This window comes from Antedon bifida, chromosome 2, assembly GCF_963402885.1.
Source record: "Antedon bifida chromosome 2, ecAntBifi1.1, whole genome shotgun sequence".
Classification (NCBI taxonomy): Eukaryota; Metazoa; Echinodermata; class Crinoidea; order Comatulida; family Antedonidae; genus Antedon; species Antedon bifida.
In genome coordinates, this window is record NC_136227.1 from 29,456,675 (window position 1) to 29,479,636 (window position 22,962).

General features: G+C 32.6%; 1 protein-coding gene across 1 annotated transcript; it reads left to right on the top strand.

Moving 5' to 3' along the window:
• The first annotated feature begins 2,834 nt into the window (after positions 1-2,834).
• Positions 2,835-22,864, top strand: LOC144834559 (neuronal acetylcholine receptor subunit alpha-10-like). Its single transcript, XM_078689413.1, has 6 exons — positions 2,835-2,877; positions 12,482-12,654; positions 14,126-14,170; positions 20,418-20,527; positions 20,912-21,453; positions 22,156-22,864. Exons 1-6 carry the CDS (start codon positions 2,835-2,837, stop codon positions 22,686-22,688), a joined length of 1,446 nt encoding a protein of 481 aa, XP_078545539.1. The 3' UTR covers positions 22,689-22,864.
• The last annotated feature ends 98 nt before the right edge of the window (positions 22,865-22,962 follow it).

The window sequence follows — 22,962 nt, forward strand, 5'->3', positions numbered from 1 at the left end:
ATAATGTATATAATACATATAATATAATATGTAATAATACCTACTATCTAGCTCGCAAAAAATAAGTTTGCAAACACAATGTTATATCTTATGTAAACATAGATGTGGCAAGACGAATTTATTTCCTGGGACCTAGCTGAAACGGGTGTCGAATGCCTGCAAGTGCCACAGGATACAATTTGGATACCGGATGTTGTACTTCTACAGAAGTATGTATAACACTTTAAAAAAAAATACGTTGTAAAGGACCAGGGGCGGATTGCAATAAAACAGTCTGATGGTCTTAACTCCCCGATAAAGCTGAGACGGTCTTACTAAAGCCACCGCTGTTAGACCATATAAGAACAGCTAAGACTGCGTGAAGTAACAAATTGAGGGCGTACTTTACGCGTAGAATACCAAATAATAATAAAACTCGTTCAATTAGTCAGTCTTTCACGATAAATAATACGTAAAAGCAACTAAAAGAAAGGTTTAAAATTCCGTCGAGTAGGCTTTAATTTTAAAGACCGCTTATGCCACAGGTTAGACCGCGGTATAGCAATAGTCTATAATAAAGACTACTTGCTATAAGTCACGAATTATAGCCGGCTATGCGCTAAGAATGTTTATAAACTGCTTATAGCAATCCGCCCCCAGAAGTAGTGTCTTTTAATGGGATTTGTCGAATTGCTGTTGATAAAAACTACATCTATAATGTTCACCCCACAATTTGCGATAAATTGTTCCTTAGTATTTACGGCAACCAGAACGGAGCATAACAAGCTATATTTAGCCAGTATATCTAGAGTAAACGTGGATTATTGTTAAGTTCCCAAAAAAGTGCCATTCATACATTTTCCTTAATTCACGCATTGATTGATTTATTGAAAGTGGGAAGGGTTTTGAATTAAATCAAGGCTATCAATGACCTGATTTCAGTTACATTAGTCTACTCCAATAAAAAAACAGTTTGTAGGTTATAGCAACATGCAGTAATTTGAATATTTGAGTTATGTAATATCAGTCAAATATGTAATCTTTTTTTATGTTTATACTTTATTCTTACCTATTTTGTATTATTTTTTATTATAAATAAATTAGTACCGACAAAAACCATGCATATTTCATGCCAAGTGTTCCTGTTGAAGTATGCTACAACGGAAGTGTGTCGCTTTCTACTACAGCTATATTTAAAACATTTTGCCATATTGATATCGCGAAATATCCTAACGACAAGCAAACGTGTACACTGGAGTTTATTTCTTGGACACATGATATAAATAAACTTGATTTCGACGATCCGATTCCAACCGATATTGACCAAGGCAATGAATTTGTTGAGAATGGAATTTGGAAGTTGCCAGCAAATGGCGTTCAAGGAAGTCGATACATGAATAATTATTCATCTAGTTCATATGCATCGTTACAGTTTTCGATCACGTTACAACGGAGAAATGAGTTTCAAAACAAATTTTATCTTGTTCCATACTTTTTTTGCTCATTTCTCATCATTGTAATGTATTTAATACCTCACACTTCTGGAGAAAGAATAAGTTACGGAATAACAGTTTTACTTGCACAGATTGTCTTCAGCCAGTTAATCGTCTTTTCTCTGCCTCCAGTAGGAGACAACGTTCCTGAAATAGGTATAGTTACATCTATTCAATAAAAAAATCTATAATTGTTTATAGGAATCTAGATAATATAAAGTAAATTATCTACTCTTAATTTGCCAAATTAATTCATTTTATTATTATGTTTTGTCATACAGGAACGTATTTTGTAGGAGTCATCGGGTTAAGCACAGTATGTCTAATCATCGATGGAATAATTATACAAATTTCATGGCAGTTAGGTTTCGATAAGAAAAATAAAAGGCATCGTAGAATTTTCCTTATATATAACATACTTTTCATCATTATTACGCTTATTACCGTTGGTGTAATACACAGAAGAGCCTATAAAAAAAAGATAAAAAGTTAAAAATAATGCATATCTGCATTTCGGTTTTATTCAGTTATTTGAAAGTTGCCTTTTCTAGAATTCCATTCGACATTTAGGAAAGTTGATTTCAGTTGGACACCGTAAATACGATTAAATGCTACATGCCTATTGCATGAAAGTAAAGCAGAAATGTAGACATCTTCACTGCAAATATCAACATTAAATTTATGGAAACTACATAATAAAAATGTAAGCATAATGATAATAAAAAATGTAATTAATGTTCTAGATTACACAAAAGCTTAAATAAAAAGGGTCTTTATAGTTGCAAAACCTCGTGTCGCTATTCTCTCTTAAATAGCCTTGACATTTATAAGCTCGAAACATGTAAGAAAACAATTAATGATAAGCGTGGTTCCCACTAGGACGCAACGCAAGGACGTACGCGCAACGCAAGCGAGTTGACCAATGACAAGCCACTGTTTGAATAATCCATTGCTTTTGATTGGTCAAATCACTTACGTTGTGTTACGTCCTTGCGTTGCGTCGCTAGTGGGAACCAAGATTTAGAGCTGATACCTCTTAAGCTACATTCACACTTGTTCCAGAAGATGGTTATGTTGTTAAATATTGAAAACGAATATACAGAAATTGCTTCAAGTACGTGTTTTTTAAATATGGCTAAGCAGTGGTTTCTTCATAAATCTCCTTAATTATCTTTAATATATTTAAATTGTAGTGCCTGGTGATTGGCTAGTGGTTATGCCATCCACATCACATCCGATCACCGGGCCTAATCGAATAAAAACTGCGATCCCTGATCCGGGATTGGCTGGCTATCTAGCGCTCGTTTTAAAAAGTAGACGCAAGGCAAACTTAACCATGAACAAACGAAGCATAAAAGTACCATGTCTATTGCTGTATTATTATTCCCACAAGAAGAAGACAACGGTGAGTATATAAATCTAATTACACGTTGTAGCTACTAGGCCTACCTAGGCTTATATCATTGTCGGCAAATCATAGTAGGGTTTACTAGTAAGCCTAGAAGGCCTGGGCCTAGTATCCTTGCTGATTTTGTAATTTTACATGTAGGCTGTGAGACAACAACCAGATGTAGAGCTACTACAGGTCATACAATTCTACTTTAAGGTCATAAAAACATTAGCGTAGATCAATCGCACATTGGCAAAATTAATGTTATTTTTAATCTAAAGGGTACTACAATGTACAAAAAATCTTGTAATTACATTCATTATTAATCTTGTAATATTTCTGGTATCGTTTAATTTGAATTCAGAGAAGATATAATTAAATTCGTCGCATAAAGTTGTGTTCGTCGCCATAGCAGCTAGCGCTAAAATATAAAATATTACTCATGCCGCCAAGATAAGAGCCCGCGAAAGCATAGCCAACAAGGTAATAGGTTGTTGTGCATTAAATAATAATATATTAGGCACGCGACCGTTTCGTTGTTAACGACGGTTAATTAAACTGTGTTTTTGGACGGTCCGCGCTCTGTCGGTTAGAGTCATGGAAGCTTTGATCTCAAACTGATGCATATCCTTCTATTCTTTAATCCACGATTTTGACAATGTTGAAATCAAAATGCATAAATCAGATGATGTTTATATTCACTCTATTGTTTTTCCCCCAAAAAAATGCCTCTCAAATACATACCTAAATGTAAACATGGATTAATTTTAATGGTTTTTTATTAAATCAAGGCTAATAATACGTGTACGGATTATAGATGGTACCGTTTTGGTACCCACTGGTGTCTGCTGTTTGAGAAAGTCAATTGGCCAACCGAAAATCAGTCAAGCCTTTAAGGGAGCGATCGTTTCGAAACTGAAAGTTACCCTTTGATCCGTCCAATCTCAGCGTCCTGTTGTTAGATTGCCTTGGTGTGATCTTCTGATATCTCCGCATCTGAATCTTAAGATTAATTTTAATAACTAGACTAGACAGATGGTTCTCGAATACATAATCATTTCAGCGTTAAAAAACTGGCGATTTCAAATGTACAATAATGCAGGACAATAATACATGTCGTTTACAGGAACGAATAAATAGACACTGTGATTTATGTACTCAACTAAAATTAGCACCCTGGGAATTACTTCCGAAAGAGAAACTGTTTAAGTCAAATTTAAACAAACTTAATTTGTGTTTTGTATGTAACATTATGGTTGAGGGATGGGGAAGAGGATGGGTGCAAAGAGAAACAATTTTTAAATATATTCTTTATCCATTTAGTAACGAAATATTAATTGTTTTCATGTTTTACAAATAATATACCACTAAACACAGTAAAACATTGCGATGTAATACTTTGTTGAAACTATCACCGTCCTAGTCGATTGAAATAGTACAGGACATGTAACGATACACTACGACGTATATATGTTTATATAATGTTAATCAATTTGTGAAAACCAACTCTATTCGGGGAAAATCATAAATTCGATTTAATCGTTAATAAATATTAAATTATCTAACTCAACTTAATTAGTAGGCCTAATGGTTTTCAATTGTTTCTAGAGCCAATTCATACTTAAGTTGGTTCCTACCCTACCCACTAAAGTTGTTGTTGATCCTTCGTACCACCGTAGGCCTATCCTCTACTGGCTTTACAACGCTACTCATGCCAGTGAGGGAAGGGTGATGATGTGGGTGGTTTAACTGCAATAATAAAGATTGTTACATAATATACGGCGACTGAAAACGCTAGCTCATTATCCGTTAAAAAAAATCTATATCCAACCTCTGCAGCACAGATTGAAACAAGCACGAATGTGCAATACTCGGGGTACAGCGAAAGAAGCTGTAATGACGTCATAATACCGGATGTAACGTCACATACACATCAATAACCGCGCTACCAAATACGGCTATACGGTACCATCTTCGAGACGTGATATGGCTGCATCCGGTATGAAATTAAAAATTCCGGCTCTATAGCTTTGAGGACATGTCCCTGTAGTATATTCATGCTAAATCCGAGCTCAATACTACAACGAATAAGGGAGGAGTAGTACTTTATAAATCGCACTTTTTGCTTAATAGTGTCCGGATGGAAGAAGAAGAGGAAAAGATGAGAGAGTCCTAGACTCAGGTACCCCGAGTAATAAAACGAGATATACTCTATATCATATTACGTATACAGTATATTTCACCATAAAGTTAAAGAAAAATAGGTTTCGCCAGGGCTCGAACCTTCTGCGTGTTATGCAGACTTGATAACCACTACACTACGAAACCTCTTACACTAAAAATGTGGGTTACAGAAAGTTTTTTAATCCATTTAAATTACAAATAAATATGGTAATAAGCACAAAGCAAAATAAACATGTGTAAAAGTGATAATTACCGATTACACAAAATAAGTATTTAAAAAAATAATAAAAATAAGATATACTGTGTATAATTATCATATTGCGTATACAGTACTTTTCACCATAAAGTTTAAAAAAAAAGTTTCGCCCGGGCTCGAACCAGGTACCTTCTGCGTGTTAAGCAAACGTGATAACCACTACGCCAAGAAGCCGCATATAACTACATAACGCTGTGGTGTGTGTCACACATTGTGGCTTCTTAATTAAACAAATTAATTAACAAATAAGCAGGAATGTGCGATACTCGGTGTACAGCAAATGAAGCTGTAATGACGTCATAAGACGGGATGTGACGTCACATACACATCAATAACCTACCAAATACGGCTATATGGTACCATCTTCGAGACGTCATATGGCTGCATCCGGTTTGAAAATAAAAAATCCGGCTCTATAGCTTTGAGGACATGTGCCTTTAGTATATTCATGCGAAATCCCAGCTCAATACTACAACGAATAAGGGAGGAGTAGTACTTTAAAAATCGCACTTTTTACTCAATAGTGTCCAGATGGAGAAAATGAGTAAGTCCTAGACTCGGGTACCCCGAGTAAAAAGCACGAATGTGCGATACTCGGGGTACAGCAAATGAAGCTGTAATGACGTCATAAGACGGATGTGACGTCACATACACATCAATAACCTACCAAATACGGCTATATGGTACCATCTTCGAGACGTCATATGGCTGCATCCGGTTTGAAATTTAAAAATCCGGCTCTTTAGATTTGAGGACATGTCCCTGTAGTATATTCATGCCAAATCCCAGCTCAATATTACAACGAATAAGGGAGGAGTAGTACTTTAAAAATCGCACTTTTACTCAATAAAAGTGTCCAGATGGGAAAGAGGAGGAGAAAAGAGTCCTAGACTCGGGTACCCCGAGTAAAATTGGATCGAATTTCTGTTATGAGTATACAGTACTTGCCTTTACGACGTCTGAGGGAATAGACACTTGTGGAACAGAGATTGGAATGTTCTGTTTGTTTTGTATAAACGTATAATAAATGTATCAAAATAGCATTTTTTAAGGAAAATCGGCCTGTCTTCAACATTATGATGCTGTACTCGAACTGTTCAACCGGTTTTCAGCTAATAAAAACAATTATAGTAGGAGGAGACAGGAAAATGCGAAGTGTCCTCGTATTATTGTGTGCGGGTATTTTCAAATTGACATCCATTAGACAGTGTATACCACGATCAGAAAACACCCCTATTTGGGGCAAATCGTTGAACCTAAATCCGTTTTAATCGTCAATAACTAATTATCGAACTCAATTTAATTAGTAAACAGGGTTACATCAGGTGGTTAAAATCAGTACCGAAAGTACGAATCAACTTTATTATGCCATCGAGTAAACATTCTAGAAATAACGCGCGATTTACCGAGTTTTGCCCTTGCGTAAATGTATATATAGAAACTAAAGAAATTATATGGGATTTTAGGAAAAAGAAAAATGAAAAGAGTTATCTGATAGTTATTAATCAGACAATTGAACGTGTTCATGAAACCAAATATCTTGGTACACATATTGATGATTAACTTAGCTTTGAAAAAAATACGGCCAAGATAATTAAGAAAGGTGACCAAAGGTTATATTTCCTCAGAAAGCTAAATACATTTATTGTTAGCTGTTGTACTTTGAAATTATTCTATTCTATTATTCAATCAGTACTATTTATCTCTTTTATTGCTTGGTTCGGTAATTTAAATGAAGCACACAAGAAAGGTATCATTAGAATTACTAAGATAGCATCAAATATAATTGGTTGTACGGTTAATGATTTAAAATATCTTTTTGAAAAACAGGTCCTAAGTAAATTAAGTAAAATTGTAGAAGATAAGAAACACCCATTACATATGAGATTTTACAACAAGTCATGTCGGTTACGGGCTCCTAGAGCTGATACGTCAAGAAACCGACTGTCTTTTGTACCAAATTCAACTCATATTTTTAACTCAAAGATTGTTAGATCATAATAGCGCACATGCAATATATATTTTAAACTTTTACAGTTGATGGATGTTTTAATTAATGTTTTTAAATTGTAAATTTGTTCTATGTATGATGTAATTGTGAATGTTTTACCATATTTTTCTGTCGAGGAAAACAATTTTTCCATGGACATTTTCTATATATGGAACGAATAAAGATTTGATTTGAATTTGATTTGAATGCATTCAATTTACATTTTATTTCATTAAAGTAAATTTGTGGATTATTCTTCTCCAATAAATAACTTTATCTTGATTTAGTTCACTTGGACAAAGGTAGGTATTAAAAAACGAAAAATTAATAATAACAATAATAATAATATTCATAGTTCATTATGAACTAGGATCAAATATATTGTGTGTATAATTCATCTATTAGATTATCATTATTTCTTAAAATATTATATTATAATTATAGAATATCAATTTAAAAAAAAACATAATTTAATGACGAAAGAACTGTAATTAAATCTAGTACGTCAAAAAGTCGAGCGGCGTTTTTATGTAAGACATATTTTTTTATAATCCCAGCCGATCCATGGCGCATGTAAATTCGCTATGCTGAGATATATTATAGTTCACTATAATATCTCTATGGTGTGTGAATGTAGATATGGAAAATGTCAGGGACAGTCTGCTTTCCATTAAATCGCTACACTGTCGCTCCGACAATCGCTACGTCGTAACGCTGTTCCCAAAGCAAGCTCCCCGATTCATCGCAGTCAAATCGTCAATATCAGTCGACGTCACTCGCCTTTTTTTCTTCTTCACCATTGCAACAACACGATCCTCACAACATCGACGATCGCGATTACATTACAGAAAACAAGACAACAATGTTTTATTGGTCGTCGGAGCTTATATTTGTAGGCCTTTTTTTCTAAATATTTAAACAAAAACTTAATAAAAACATAGTCATACCATAGATGAAATAAGTATAACTACTTGTTTTATTCATGGTCATAAAACATTCAAATTAAACAATTAGTTGTTAATACATAGTACTTGTTGGATGGATGATTGTGACCGAGACCAGTCTCTTCATCCGCATGTGAATTGTTTTATAACATCGATTTACTGTAGTTTTTTGGATTTAGTAAACTATTATTTTTTTTACTGTCATTCTCAATGAACATTCACATTAATAATGGTGTCGGTTGACATATAAAGCAACATAACGGCAATTTTCGTTGCCATGACAATTTGAAACTAGTGTACTATATATACGGATATATAGATGTGAGCTTATAGCTTATTATTATTAGGAGCAATACAGTCGTCTGAACGCTAACAGACAATGATGCAGAAACGGTAAGTGTAAACTATTCTTTAACTTTTTAGAATGGCAATATTAATCAAATATAATAGTTAATTATATCTCAAACGTAATAGTATAGTAAATAACGATTATCTTATTTACCTGACGTTTCGCCAACTATCAGTTGGCTTTCTCAAAGTGTAGTGACACGTATGTCACAGTTGACCCGTATGTCACAGTTGACCTCTAGATGACGAGGTCAACACATTGGTCCACACTTGACTGAGTTTGTAACCGCCCTCATCTCTATTAAATTTTGGGGTCTTCCTGATCCAGATGGATTCCTTAACCCAGCGTCTTAATCTGACCGATTCCCTGTCAACTACTTTCAAATTCTCCAAATCAATGGCGTGATTTGTCTGCGCAGCATGGTCAGTGATTGTGTGGACCAATGTGTTGACCCCGTCATCTAGAGGTCAACTGTGACATACTTGTCACTACACTTTGAGAAAGCCAACTGATAGTTGGCGAAACGTCATTTAAATTAAAATAATCGTTATTTACTATACTATTACGGTTGAGATATAATTAACTATTATATTTTATTTGGAATACCAACCGAATGAATCTTTTTAATGGGCAGTATTAATATTGTAAAGTTATCCACTACGTTTAATGTAGAGGGCGCAATGCGTGATGTGAATCTAAGGCAAGCTTGCATGTAAGAAGGGTCAAAGTTCAACACAACTTTACTGCTGGTTCACACTATTTAAGATGTTTCGTAATAACGACCGGTTTAAACTAATATCATACTGAGCAAACTCCCATGGTGCGCCTTTTATGTTGTAATGTTTAATGTCCATACATTTTGGCTAACCAAATTATTTCTATTGTCACTTATTAATTCTGGAACATTACATTTGCCAAATAACGATTTACTCTTGAAGTTTTTGAGATAAAATTATTAATTTGTGTGTAAAACTAAATACAGTGGTTATTATTCTTCGGAGTCATTAATAATAACGTGAAGTGTTATTAGAATTAGAAGCTTAAAATATTTAAATAACAATATGAATAATTTCAATCTGTTAATATTTGATTCCAAACTACTGTCTAAAAGTTAGAAGAGACAATCATTGCATAAATAACTATAAATTGAAAATATGTCTACATATGCCAATCATAAATAATTTCAATTTTATGTATAGTAATAATAATGCTTTTTAATGCTTTTTAATTAATAATAATGCTATAGAAATGTTTCAATTCAAATTTATGATTAATTATTTGTAAGCCTATTATACGAGTCTTTGATAAGAATGATTGATCATAATAATAATAATAATTAATATTCTATATGTTCAGAAGTTTAAATATAAAGGGACTAAAAGGACCTCTGATATATCGTCGCTAAAACGCAAAACCTCATTGATTGATAATGTACTTATTGTCAGAGGTATAGCGTATATAAAGTAGGTAATTGTGAGTTTTTCTTTTTTTACATCCTCATATTTATTCATTGATACGAGTTATGAACAGTACATTCTAATAAAAGTCCCTAACCCTTAAATGTTATTATTTTTTCATTGGAATTGGTGGTATTTTTCAATTCATTATTACATTTAAAAGCACGAAATACTAAAAATAAAATCATAAACGACAAAATTATGTTGTGGAGATACGAGTGGTCCACCTCTCGTTCCGTTCGTTCCTGAAGACAGTGCCATGTTGTTAAATAATGGAAAATCATATTATACTTTTTGAATTGAACGGCGCCGTCTTCCGTTCGGTGATACAGAACAAGTGTGAATACAGCTTTACATCTAACTCTAATTGTCTCGTTGTTCAAGCTACAGCAAACTGGTATAACTGGAATAAGTATGCATAGATGGACTACTGTCGTAATCTTATTCGTTTTATTTAACTCAGGTAAGTTATATTTTGATAATTGCTTCATAAAATACAATGAGCCGTACTTCCTTAAATACAATTGGTATTATAGGTGAATAAATAATAGTGTATAAATCAATGAACGGAATAATATTTAAAGCGGTAAATGTCAACCAAATTTAAAAGTCTCGAACTATAAATTATTTAAGTGTATATATGATTATTACATTGTAATGTAATTAAATCTTAAGTAAATTCTAAAGTGATGGTATAGGCATATTCCAATAATTATTGTTCTCAATGATATGATGATATATTGTGAAATTCAGTTCAGTTCAGTAAAGTTTCAGTCATTAACATAAGTAATTATTACAAGATTCCGTCCGTATAAACAAGACATGCATGTACGATCCAAAATTTGTTTTTGTAAATATAAACTGCGCAGCCATGCCATTAATATTTATATTATGGTTCAAATTCGATTGGATATTCTGAAAAAGAACAAGGGGCATATCAATGTTTATTTAGTAACGTAAAAGTACATGTATGCTATTTGTACAGTAACACTTGACAACAATAGAATGATCTTATCTGACTGTTTATCTCCTACTCATCTCTGTTGAGAGCTAAAATATTTGTTTATTGTATTATCTGCTAGATCGTGTTGCATTGCAGTTCATTAATATTACATTATATAAATATAATTCAGTTCCTCTTAATAAATATCTCATCAGTCGCTTAATTTACTGTCTATTAAAAACAAAATTACAATGTTGGTTTACGTTTACGGTATTGATACAATTTTATTGTTCTTAGTTATTTGACACTCGAATTCATAATGAGCATTAGACACGATCATATTTCAGTAACATGCGTAGACTACCACACCAAACATTAATATTAGGCCTATTTTATTATTTAAACATATCACCTCTCCACATACTATATAATCACTGCCATATTCTATATAACATGATTCGTTACTTTACGGTATATTTTATTGCTCTGCTGTGTAATTTATAACTTTGACATTTAAGAAAACCAAACTAAATAATTATAGAAAATAAATTATTAAATTAAGTTAATGCAAATGTTGCTATTTCTTTTTCTTTGTGTTCCTTTTTCCTGTAATGTCTACATATATTATTAAATGATGAGACCAATCGCCAGTTTTAAATTTTGAAATATACCCCGTACTTCGAAAATGAATATATTGTGAGAAAACAAATCCACTCATATCATAATATAATATTTATTTAATGACAAGTATAGGCTAGTGTAACACTTGACAACTAAAAAATGTTCTGATTATTTTGTCGTTTGACTTGTTAAACTTTAACAATTTAGTTTTATCTCCATGAAGTTGTGTGTTGAAAGGTTTGCTATGTAATTAGTCATTTAAGTGACTGTTTCAAGTATTTTGTTTTTCAGATGTTGTTTGCTGTAAAGTTTAATCTTGAAGGAAATAAATATAAGTGTATTATTATCTGGTCTATATAGGCCTAGTTCACCTCTTATTATCTATTTTTGAATGTTGAAATCTTCCCAGGGTAGTGGCTAGACCTTCCTATGATAGGACAGTTGAAATGTGGACCTCTACAGTAAAATAATACAATTACTTTCTGCATTAAAATTATAAAATGCGTTTTAAATAATTCACTAGTAATAATTCATTTGTAATAATTCATTTGTAATGATGTTTCCTTGCAGTTCTATTGTATGTTTTAGTCTTACTGCCTATCAATTTATAACAAGACACTTGAATACATAAATTTAGTTCAAAATATGTCAAATAATCTTTGTCAACGATTGTAGGCGAAACACTATATACGACCAATTATTGTATATAAAAATACTACTAATGGTTTGTTTTATTCTAGAACTCTCTTTTAACTTTTTTTAGCCAGATATTGCAAGACTTGCATAACAATTCCACAACCACTCACAAATATTATATAAAAAAAACTAATTCAGATTATATAATTGTCTTTCTTTTTCTTTTTTTTTTTGTTTAGCACTAACATGTGTGTTTTGTGCAGTGTTAGCAAACCATGATGAACATATTGAATCGTCACTGGTTGACAAACTGCTGTCAAACTACCCTAGGACAACAGTACGACCAGTGCTCAACCATCAGCATTCTGTCAACGTAACGCTGCGATTGATACTATCACAAGTAATTGAACTCGTACGTAACATCATTATCAGCATCGTAATTATGTTATGTTCCACACTGAGTTTCGAATTAATATTAGTAAAACATAAATGGCACTTGTGGCGTTTCATACGTATACTCTTGATCTCATAAACTCCGTATTTTCCAGACAAAAATTGAAACGCCGACTGGTTGACTAAAAAAAATGCCAAAAATACAGATTGGAGCTACATCGTAATTAATGTATCTCTTTCATCATTGGAATAAACTACGTCCTCTTCATCATTATCACAATTAATGTCATTGTCATCATCAACATCATTACAAAATCAATCCAATAGCTTTACCATTAATCAAGTTGATGTTCTACAAATACATTTTCATTCCCATCATCTTATCATCATCATCATCATTTTCATCAATTTATCTTCTTTTTTATTTAACTTTTATCACTACGATATTTATTTTCATTCATCATTCTTAAAAATACTTTTGTTACATCCTCATTCCCATCATTTAATTATCATTTTCATCAATTTCTTCTTTTTATTTAACTTATATCATTACGATATTTATTTCTCATTCAGCATTCTCAATATGATTTTCATTACATCCGTTACCATCATATCATCTTTCCATATTATTATAGATTATCATCAATGTCTTCATCACTATATTCATAATTGTCTGTTATTGTTTTAATTATTAATCAGTTACTCTAACATGTTTGCACATGGCTTCTGTATTACACCATGAGGTACCGTAATGATTTAAAGTAGAAATAAATCTGAGCACTAAGCCTACCCATAATGTTATCAATATAATGTATCAAATGTAATTAATGTTATTCAATACATAACATTAATGTTATTATTACACACATATTTTATGTATCATTAATGTAAGCGTAATGGTTTTAAACAGATTAAAATATTGCATAGTCGACTTAAACTGCCTCGTGTAAAATATAAATTACATTTTTTATATATTCATACTGTACAACCTTGATTTATAAACGTTGTTTCTTATAAATTTAATCAAAGATTTTTTTTGCCCAGACATAGAATATGAGTGTAGTTGTATGAGAGAGTAATATGAATGTATCCTAATAAGTAGGCCTAAATAGTCTACAGAATAGTTTTAAAATGAGATGTCTTCATCACAGTATATACATTGTGATATTTATTTTCATATAAAGCTCTGTCTACACTATCAAACTTTATGTGACAAAAACATGTTATGTGCCCATATATGGACATGATGATATCATACCACTACCACATTTAGGCACATCACACTTTTTGTGTCAAACTAGTTTGATAGTGTAGACAGAGCTAAAGACTTCTGCAGCCTACAATTTCATCTGCATCTTTATAATTGTCTGCATAACCAAAATGATTAACAAATGTATTAAACGTAATCCCACAATGAAATTTAGAATTTATAATAGAAAAAAGGGCTAGTAAGAGTTTAACCAACATTTTATATGGTTTGTCTTTTACAGAATGAACGGATTCAGAAACTTGTTATAAACTCATGGTTCAGATTGGTAAGACATATTCTTCTATTGATTGATTTCATGTAAATCTAGCAACAGATATAATAAACTGCATGTTGTTTGCCGCGAGTGCTGCACGAAATTACAGCATATAGTTCCTCCAAAATAAGAATGATGTATTGACATCAAGTGAAACATTGTTTCATAGGTCTATATAAAGCAGGGCAAAGTGTATAGTTTGCTCTGGTTTAAACTCAACCTTACAGTACTTACGCGACTGACATTATGCACATCATTATAATATTAATATCAAATTTCTGTTCACACAGTAAACGCGATTGACATTTCTAAATCCATATTTACGTTATTACTTAATATCTGTCCACACAGTACGCGATTGACAAACCTGTCTATATACAATATTCACATTATTACTTAATATCTGTCCACACAGTACGCCATTGACAGACCTGTCTATATACAATATTCACATTATTACTTAATATCTGTCCACCCAGTACGCGATTGACAGACCTGTCTATATCCAATATTCACATTATTACTTAATATCTGTCCACACAGTACGCGATTAATAGACCTGTCTATATCCAATATTCTCATTATTACTTAATATTTGTCCACACAGTACGCGATTGACAGACCTGTCTATATCCAATATTCACATTATTACTTAATATCTGTCCACACAGTACGTGATTGACAGACCTGTCTATTTACAATCATGTACTAATAGGCTATTCTTTAGTCATCCATGATACAATATTCACATCATTATAACCAACCCATTTAATTAGATCATGTTGTAGCGATTTGTTTTGTATTATTCTGTGTAGTAGTATAGTGCTTTAATCACGTTTATGCGAGTACGTCTTCATTAGTAATGTAATTATAAATGAATTTGTTTAATTTAAAGAAAACACACTGTTATCGTATATTCATATTATCTTGGTTGATGGCCTAATGTAATATCAATTTCAGTCTTTGCAAGTCTCTTGGGTATTTTCCGTAAGCAAAGTTTTTAGCTGAAATCTATATATACCTTTTTCAAATTATAGTAACTCACTAAAATGCAGTCATCTATAACCGGCTAATGTGAATGTACACGTGTACTTTTAAAGGTAGTGTACCAATTAAAAACGACTCACCGCAGCCGTGTGCTGTAGTATTGTAATACAAACAAAAAACATTAAGTAATTAAACTAATATAATATAGTAAATTATCAAAATATTGACTGTATTATTGTTTATCTTTTGGAACAAATATTGAAAATTAACTTCCAATCCAGTTAAATATTACTAATAAATTGGACTCGGTGGTTGAAAATTGAAAATTTCAGACGCAAGCGCCTTGTCTGCCTCATGCTGGCTGCGGCCCTGATTGTGAACTTTACATGTATTCGATATGAAGCATGCGTTAATAGTATATTGCTGGTCGGTTTAGTATTTCTCTATTTCTTATGTTTAAAATGCATAACACTTAATGTAATAACGGTCAAATTCTAAATCACACACATGTGTTTTAATGCATCTGCATTTTGGTTGCTCATGGGGACAGTTATCATTCAGCTATTGTTTAGAGTCAATTTTCCTCTTATGATGAATACAAAAAAAACTCTGACATGCCCGTTGAAAGACTTGTACGGGGAATGAAATGCGCTCCTCTCTTCTGCTTCACATAACTTATGCATAATCTGTAAATTAAGGTCAGCATTGATTATCAAAGGACCAACAATATAAAATAAGCAATACAAACCAATAAAACTGTTATGGCTTCGTTAAAAAGTAATTATAATTTTTTTTTAGTTAGTTCATGGTGTTGGCTAATCATCATTTAATCCAATGAAAATAATTGAGATTAATGGTATTGTATACTTACTGAATTTTAAAATAATTTTTGAATAAAAGAAGTATTATTATTTGTTAAAATATAATCAGTGCTGCTAATGCTATCTTTCTTTGCAAATTTACTTTTTAAAAAGTCAGTTCATGGTGTTGGCTAATAATCATTTAATCCAATGAAAATAATTAAACAACAATTAATTATTCTGTTTTGAAGTATTGGTTCAGGTGTCTGTTCTTATCATATTTTATTTTGCTTGAATAGTATTTTATGAAAGCCAAAATAAAAATCAAAATAAAAACAAAAATCAGTCAGATTGTTTTTCTGACGCAATAATGACGTTTATTAGTATGCTGAACCAAGGCAATCTAACAACTGCCTTGGTTGAACCCACCCAAGCTTGAATTAGAAAACATAAAAAAAGCAATGTGTTAAATTTGAAATAGATATACATGTGATTCGATTAATATTTAAAATTCATACTAATCATCCAACGGTTAGAGCGTCACTAATTTACAGCAAGTAATTAAGAAGTGTACATAGATGGTGATTGTAAATGATTATCGACCTTAGATTCCACACTTGTGTGTTGTTATTATTGACTTACCCTAGAAGTCAACCCTGAATAATAGCGACGTGATCTAGTTAAAGTTCCCTGGGGGAATTTCAAGATTATTTTGAAATTAATTTCATATAATAACGCTGATTTATCTATTCTGTGATTCGGTATGATGTTCTTATATCCACAGGCGTTAACGTTATTGACGGCTGTCCTAGAACCTATAGGTTATAATATAAACATAATTCCTATAGCCCTGTACGTCACACAGATGAACCGAAAACTAATAATAGCAAATGTATGACAATCTACCACTAAGCTTAAAGCTCTGTCTACACTATCAGACTTTATGTGACACAAAAATGTGATGTGCCCATATATGGACATGTTGATGTCATATCACTATCGTATTTGTGTATATCACTACCATATTTGGGCACATCACACTTTTTTTGTCAAGCTAGTTTGATAGTGTAGACAGAATTTAAGACTGGTGCATGGAAAATGATAAATATTATTATTATAAAAGCAACCTTCTATGGAATAACCCTATTCAGTTAACCGAATGAGGGACAATATGTCTATATTTTAACACTAGCCAACTAATGATCTAAAAAGTCTGTCAACGCTATGATTAAGATTAAGAATGAGGAATATTATTAGAACCATTCCCCTTTATTCAGTTCAACAACGGGAGTCAATCTAACAGCCAATTCCTATTCAGAGCACACCGTTATTATAAGGTTTTTTGAGCTCCGAATCGGTGTCCGGGTTTTACTCCGTACTTCATAGCCCATGAACCGGTCTCTGATATTTCAATATCTTAATCATGTTTATTATTCCAATACAACGTGCAATGTATGTATAGTTCATTCCTAATACGACATTTCATTTATTCTATAGCCTACTAATAAACATTTAATACTGAATGAGTCATTGCCTTTTTCCTATTCTAAAGTAGGCTACGCTAACCATAAAATCAAAATGGGACAAAATGATAATCATAATTTGTAATATTATTTCAATAAACAAATGGAATTTAATAATAATTTATAATTAACATATATAATAGTTAGTTTGCGAATAAATAGTAAATTGGATGTTTTGGCGACAGGAATACAGTCGCGTGTAGTATATATATATATAGGTCGATGCTTCGACTTACATTATACATTGTAAGCTAACCATTAAATTAAAATGGAACAAAATGATTATCATAATTTTTAATACTTCCAGTACTTTTAAAATTAACAAAATGTTAAATATTTGCGAATAAATAAAGTCATTGTCGGCAGGAATGCATTCAAATATGTAGGTCGGCGGGTCTTTGATACAGCCTCGCGATGTTTCACATACCACGCATGTGGAGATACATCACTGAAAATCGGGTGGCTTGCGTGTGTGCTATTAGTGTAGAAAGTAGCAAGCCACAATTTCTCGAAAGTGAAAAAAATCGATTAAATGTGTCTAATTTTCTAAACCCCATTTTGTTTTGTTAAAAAATAAATTGGAAGAAATTGTATCGTTAAAATAAGGAATTATACAAGATAATTTTGAGGTACGGGAGACTTTGTAACCTAGCGTGAACATTGGTAGATGAAACAATTGTACGTGATTCTTGGATTGTCTATTTGCCATATTACTGGCATACTGTATACTTATATTGGATACTTATATATATATATATATATTTTTTTGTTTTTCTTAAGAAATGGATCTCACTAAAATTGTTGACGCAGGAAAAGTGTTGGGGTTAGATGGAGTGGAATTAAGAGAGTTTGTGGAAAAGAGAGAGGAAGCTGCCAGAGAGAGAGAAGAGAGAGCACTAGAGAGAGAAGAGAGAAACAGGGAGAGAGAAGAAATGGAGCGAAACAGAGACAGGGAAGAGAGAGCACTAGAGAAGGAAGAGAGAGAGAGAAGAGAGGCACTAGAGAAGGAAGAGAGAGAGGGAGGAGAGGTATTAAGGGTTAAGTTAGTGTGTGAGTTGCTGATTGGTGGAGAAGGATAAGGTGGTGATATGTGGATAATTGAGGGAATTTTGAGGTGAATGGAAATTGAGAGGAGACAGAGAAGGAGGGCTATGTTATGTTAAGCCAGAAAGGGATAGGTGAATATTGATATGAGAAACTAAGACGTGCAGGAGAAGAAGTAATTGAATTATGGTGATATAGAGCTGAAGCAGAAAGGAAATAATGAGATATACATGAAGTTAATAAATTGTGAGTTGGAGATAATTATGGTGATATAGAGCTGAAGCAGAAAGGAAATAAAGTGATATACATGAAGTTAATAAATTGTGAGTTGGAAGTAATACTATAAGGCTGTACTTAAATATAGAACTGTTAATTGTTGAGATTACTGAGGATTAATTAAAATTGTGAATGTAAATTGACGGAAGAAATAACTGTTGGAAACAGCAGAAGTTGTTGCATGTAAAGAATTGTTTGGAAATATTGAAGAGTAGCTGGATTGATACTGATATTATTTTACGTGGAAAGGAGAAAGAAATAATTGGTCGGGGAGCGGATTGCAGTGCAGAACGACATCAAGAAACATTTTAACGTTATATTTGATTTATTTATATGTCAGAAAATAGGAAGAATTATAATTGATAATACAAGCAGAACGGGAGCAGAGGCGTGGGAGTTGTTTATTTGCAGAATCGTTGTAACTTTTATCTTTCTAATTTGTTTTGTGTCAGCGTAGGAGAGAAGGCAAGAAGGAACGATATTGTGGACATTATTTTTGTATTATTATTGTATTTGAAAGGGGGGGTTTCGGGGATTATTTAAAAATAAGAAGATTGTTGATATTTTGTTTGGAAGGATTGGGAAATTTGGGGAATTGCATAAAGTTTGTGGGGAATAGGTATACGGTATCATTGTTTGAGAATTGGTTGGGTTTTTTTTTTTTTGTGGGTTTTTTTTTGGGGTTTGAATTATAAAAGAAAGAATTGGTTGTCAAAGATTATTATTAAATTTTACTTTTTACATTTATATGTGTACAGTTGTGGCTATTTACCGTTGTTCATCGTTGGTTACCGGCAATTACATGTCCGAAAGAGCCGTAATTGCGGCTGTGTGACATTTATGGGTTGCGTGCACCAAAAATTGCAAATTTGAGTTAGTGTTAGTACCGACCGACCAACCGACCGACATAAAGGTGGAAAAGAACTGGTAACTCTTTGCATGCGGAGCTCATTCCTCTATTTGTTTTCTCTTTTGTGGGGGCAGTCCACTTTTATTGCACATATGATAAACAATATGATAAAAGTTATATCTATTTATCTATCAATTGATATTTAAGTAATATTACACAGCCTGAGGTTAAAATATTATAGAAAATATTTTGATATTGTTGTTGAAATCTAAATATGATAAATCAAATAAGTATACAGAGAAAATTTATATTACAGAGCTAAAACGATATAAAGATTGACATTCAGTATTAAAAATTGAGATTCGGTATAATAATGATAAAATGGTATATTGCATTATAAGATTGTGGTTTGTTTAAATACTTTGATAGTATTGTATAGTTTTACATTGATAAATAAAGACATTTTGAACATAATATTCCTTTACATTACATGAATTATATGATAAAACATTCCTCTATTAATGCAGAATGAACGGTACTCTTTACCAACAAAAAATAATTCATTAGGAAAGAAGAAATTATAATTAGACTGTGATACACTATGAAACCACCGAAGTACTGTAATATTTTAAACATGCTTAGAATATTATACAGATATGCCCTGGTGACCCATTATGGGATTATCGTTTTGTTTGCTTAAATGGAATATTGTAATCAGTAAAGTGAAATTAGGGAAATTTAAAAAATATATATAGTATACATATAATTATGAATTTTAGACATGGACGGATGAACACCTTACTTGGAAGCCAGAGGAATTTAAAAACCTAACGAGTATTGTCATTGGAGTTGACGACGTATGGCATCCTGACGTCACACTTTACAACAAGTAAGAAACACGGTTGCTCAACCTATCGTAAATGCAATGAGTGTCTATAATTAATTTGGCCAGTTTTACTATTTAATATGCTTGAGAAAAAGAAAATATGTAGTGTTTCTTGAATAGAAATATTGGAATCAGTATATAATAGCATAAACGATGCTTGAGTCTCACTTAGGTAAACAGTAGATATTATAATAAACATATATTATAATATTAGTAAATATTTTAATTGGGCTTACAATGGATTTAAGATGCAAATTCAAAGATAAACGAGTAATCATCATTATGTCTACTAAAAGAATATTGTGTGAACTGATCTATAACCCTGTAGATCAGATAAAAAATAAAGAGACCTGCTTCTTATTATTTTGTGTATTTATATATTTTCAGCATTGATGAAGAATTTCAACGTATCAGATATTTACTGGACCTTGTTGTATACTATGATGGCACCGTATACTACTCATCTCCGACAATATTCCACACGTTTTGCAAGATCAACGTACGCTTTTTCCCGCTTGATGTACAGCACTGTAAATTACAGTTCGGAACGTGGGTGTACCATATGGGACAGGAGGATATTCACCCGGACACATCCCCCGGAGCTATTCAAACTGAGTATCACGAGAATGGAGTATGGAACCTGGTTGGTGTCAAAAGTGAGAGAGAAGAACGCAAATATAACTGCTGTCCAGAAACATACGCCATTGTGAAATACGACATCGTGCTAAGACGCCGGGAACGATTCTTTGTTGAGATCATTCTACTCCCGTGTTGTCTGCTGTCTTTCCTAACTATGTTTGTGTTTCTTCTTCCCCCTGAAAGTGGAGAGAAAACCTCATTTGGTGTTACCACCCTGCTTGCAATCTTACTTTTTCAACAATTAATTGCTCAAACATTGCCTCCATCAGCCGATAGTACACCAATAATACGTAAGTTTAATATTGGAATAATTACAAGTTAATGTATTCATTTCACTAAAAACTCATCTTCTACTGTAATTTGATAGTTTACAAAAAAAATCGATTTTTATTTTATATTATAGATGTCTCTACAAATCGAAAGAAAAAATTTGATTTACTGATCACGGACTCTAAAGGTCGATCTATAATTACAGTTACATGTCTCTCAAATTATATTCACTAATTTTAATATTGAAATCGTACAGTATTGTATTTAAACGTATACTCCCTGTACAGTATTTGCATAAACTACTACAGTTACATTGATGGCTAAATTGACATTCAATACTACCACACTATAATGCACTGTTCGATTATAAACAGACATGTGCCCAAAAGGCTTTCAGTCAGTTCGATGGATTGGGATTACATTTATACTATTAGTTTCTAGTTCTCGTATATCGTATGCTTTCCAAATTCCCGTATCATATATTTTATCCATGGGGCGCCATCGCCGCCAAAATAGTTATGGTAGCTTTATTGAGTTATCAACTATATGTGGATTAAGAAAGAATAAAGAAATGAAATGAAATGGACAATTTATGACGTAAACCGAATTTTATTACCGATTGTGATCATATACTGTCTTTCATTAGTCCCGTCGTACCAAAGTATATACATAATATATTTAATTATCATTTCATAATTCATTTCTCTTCTTTTGTGTTTCAGAGTCTTATTTTACAACTCTTATGTGTATGAGCTGTTTTAGTGTAGTAGCAACAGCCTTCGTGATGAACATATACAATAGAGGGCAGACACACCGGGTACCACTATGGCTACGTACATTACTACTCGGACGAATAGGCAGAACTATTGGACGGAACCACCAGAAAACTAGCTATTTCAAGGGTGTTCTCACCCACCAATCGGGGACTAGGCACGGAGAAGGTGGATTCTACGTCATGAACCAATCACCGCACGAGCACGAATTGACCGAAAAAGAAATTCACAGCAGCGAAAGTGATAACATTCGTCTTACGAAAGCAAGACAAAATGGCGCCAAAGAATTATCAAAGATATATGAAGAACTGCGATCAATGAATAAAGAAAGGGAAACGGGAAAGGTTAAAGAGAAAATAGTAAACGAATGGCGAGAGGTTGCGGTGTTAATAGACAGATTGCTTTTATTTTTGACATTGCTCATTGCACTGACAGCGTCTATTACAGTAATAGTCTTAATCACGACACATGAACACATATAATAATTGCCTATGCGGTTTATATAATATGGTATTCGACCTGGCAAACGATAGATCGCCAGTTCGAACCCCACTACTCGACTACTCAGTGCTGTATACATACAATGTACTACAATATTGTCCAGTATCTTAGCAGCATCTCATTTGCATCACATGTGGTGCCTCTATCATGTACAGTAAGATAGGTTAAGGGTTAGGTTATGGTATATGACACTAAAAGATACATGTGGAACATGTGATGCTGTATTACCAAATATTCCTATGATGCTAGGGAAAT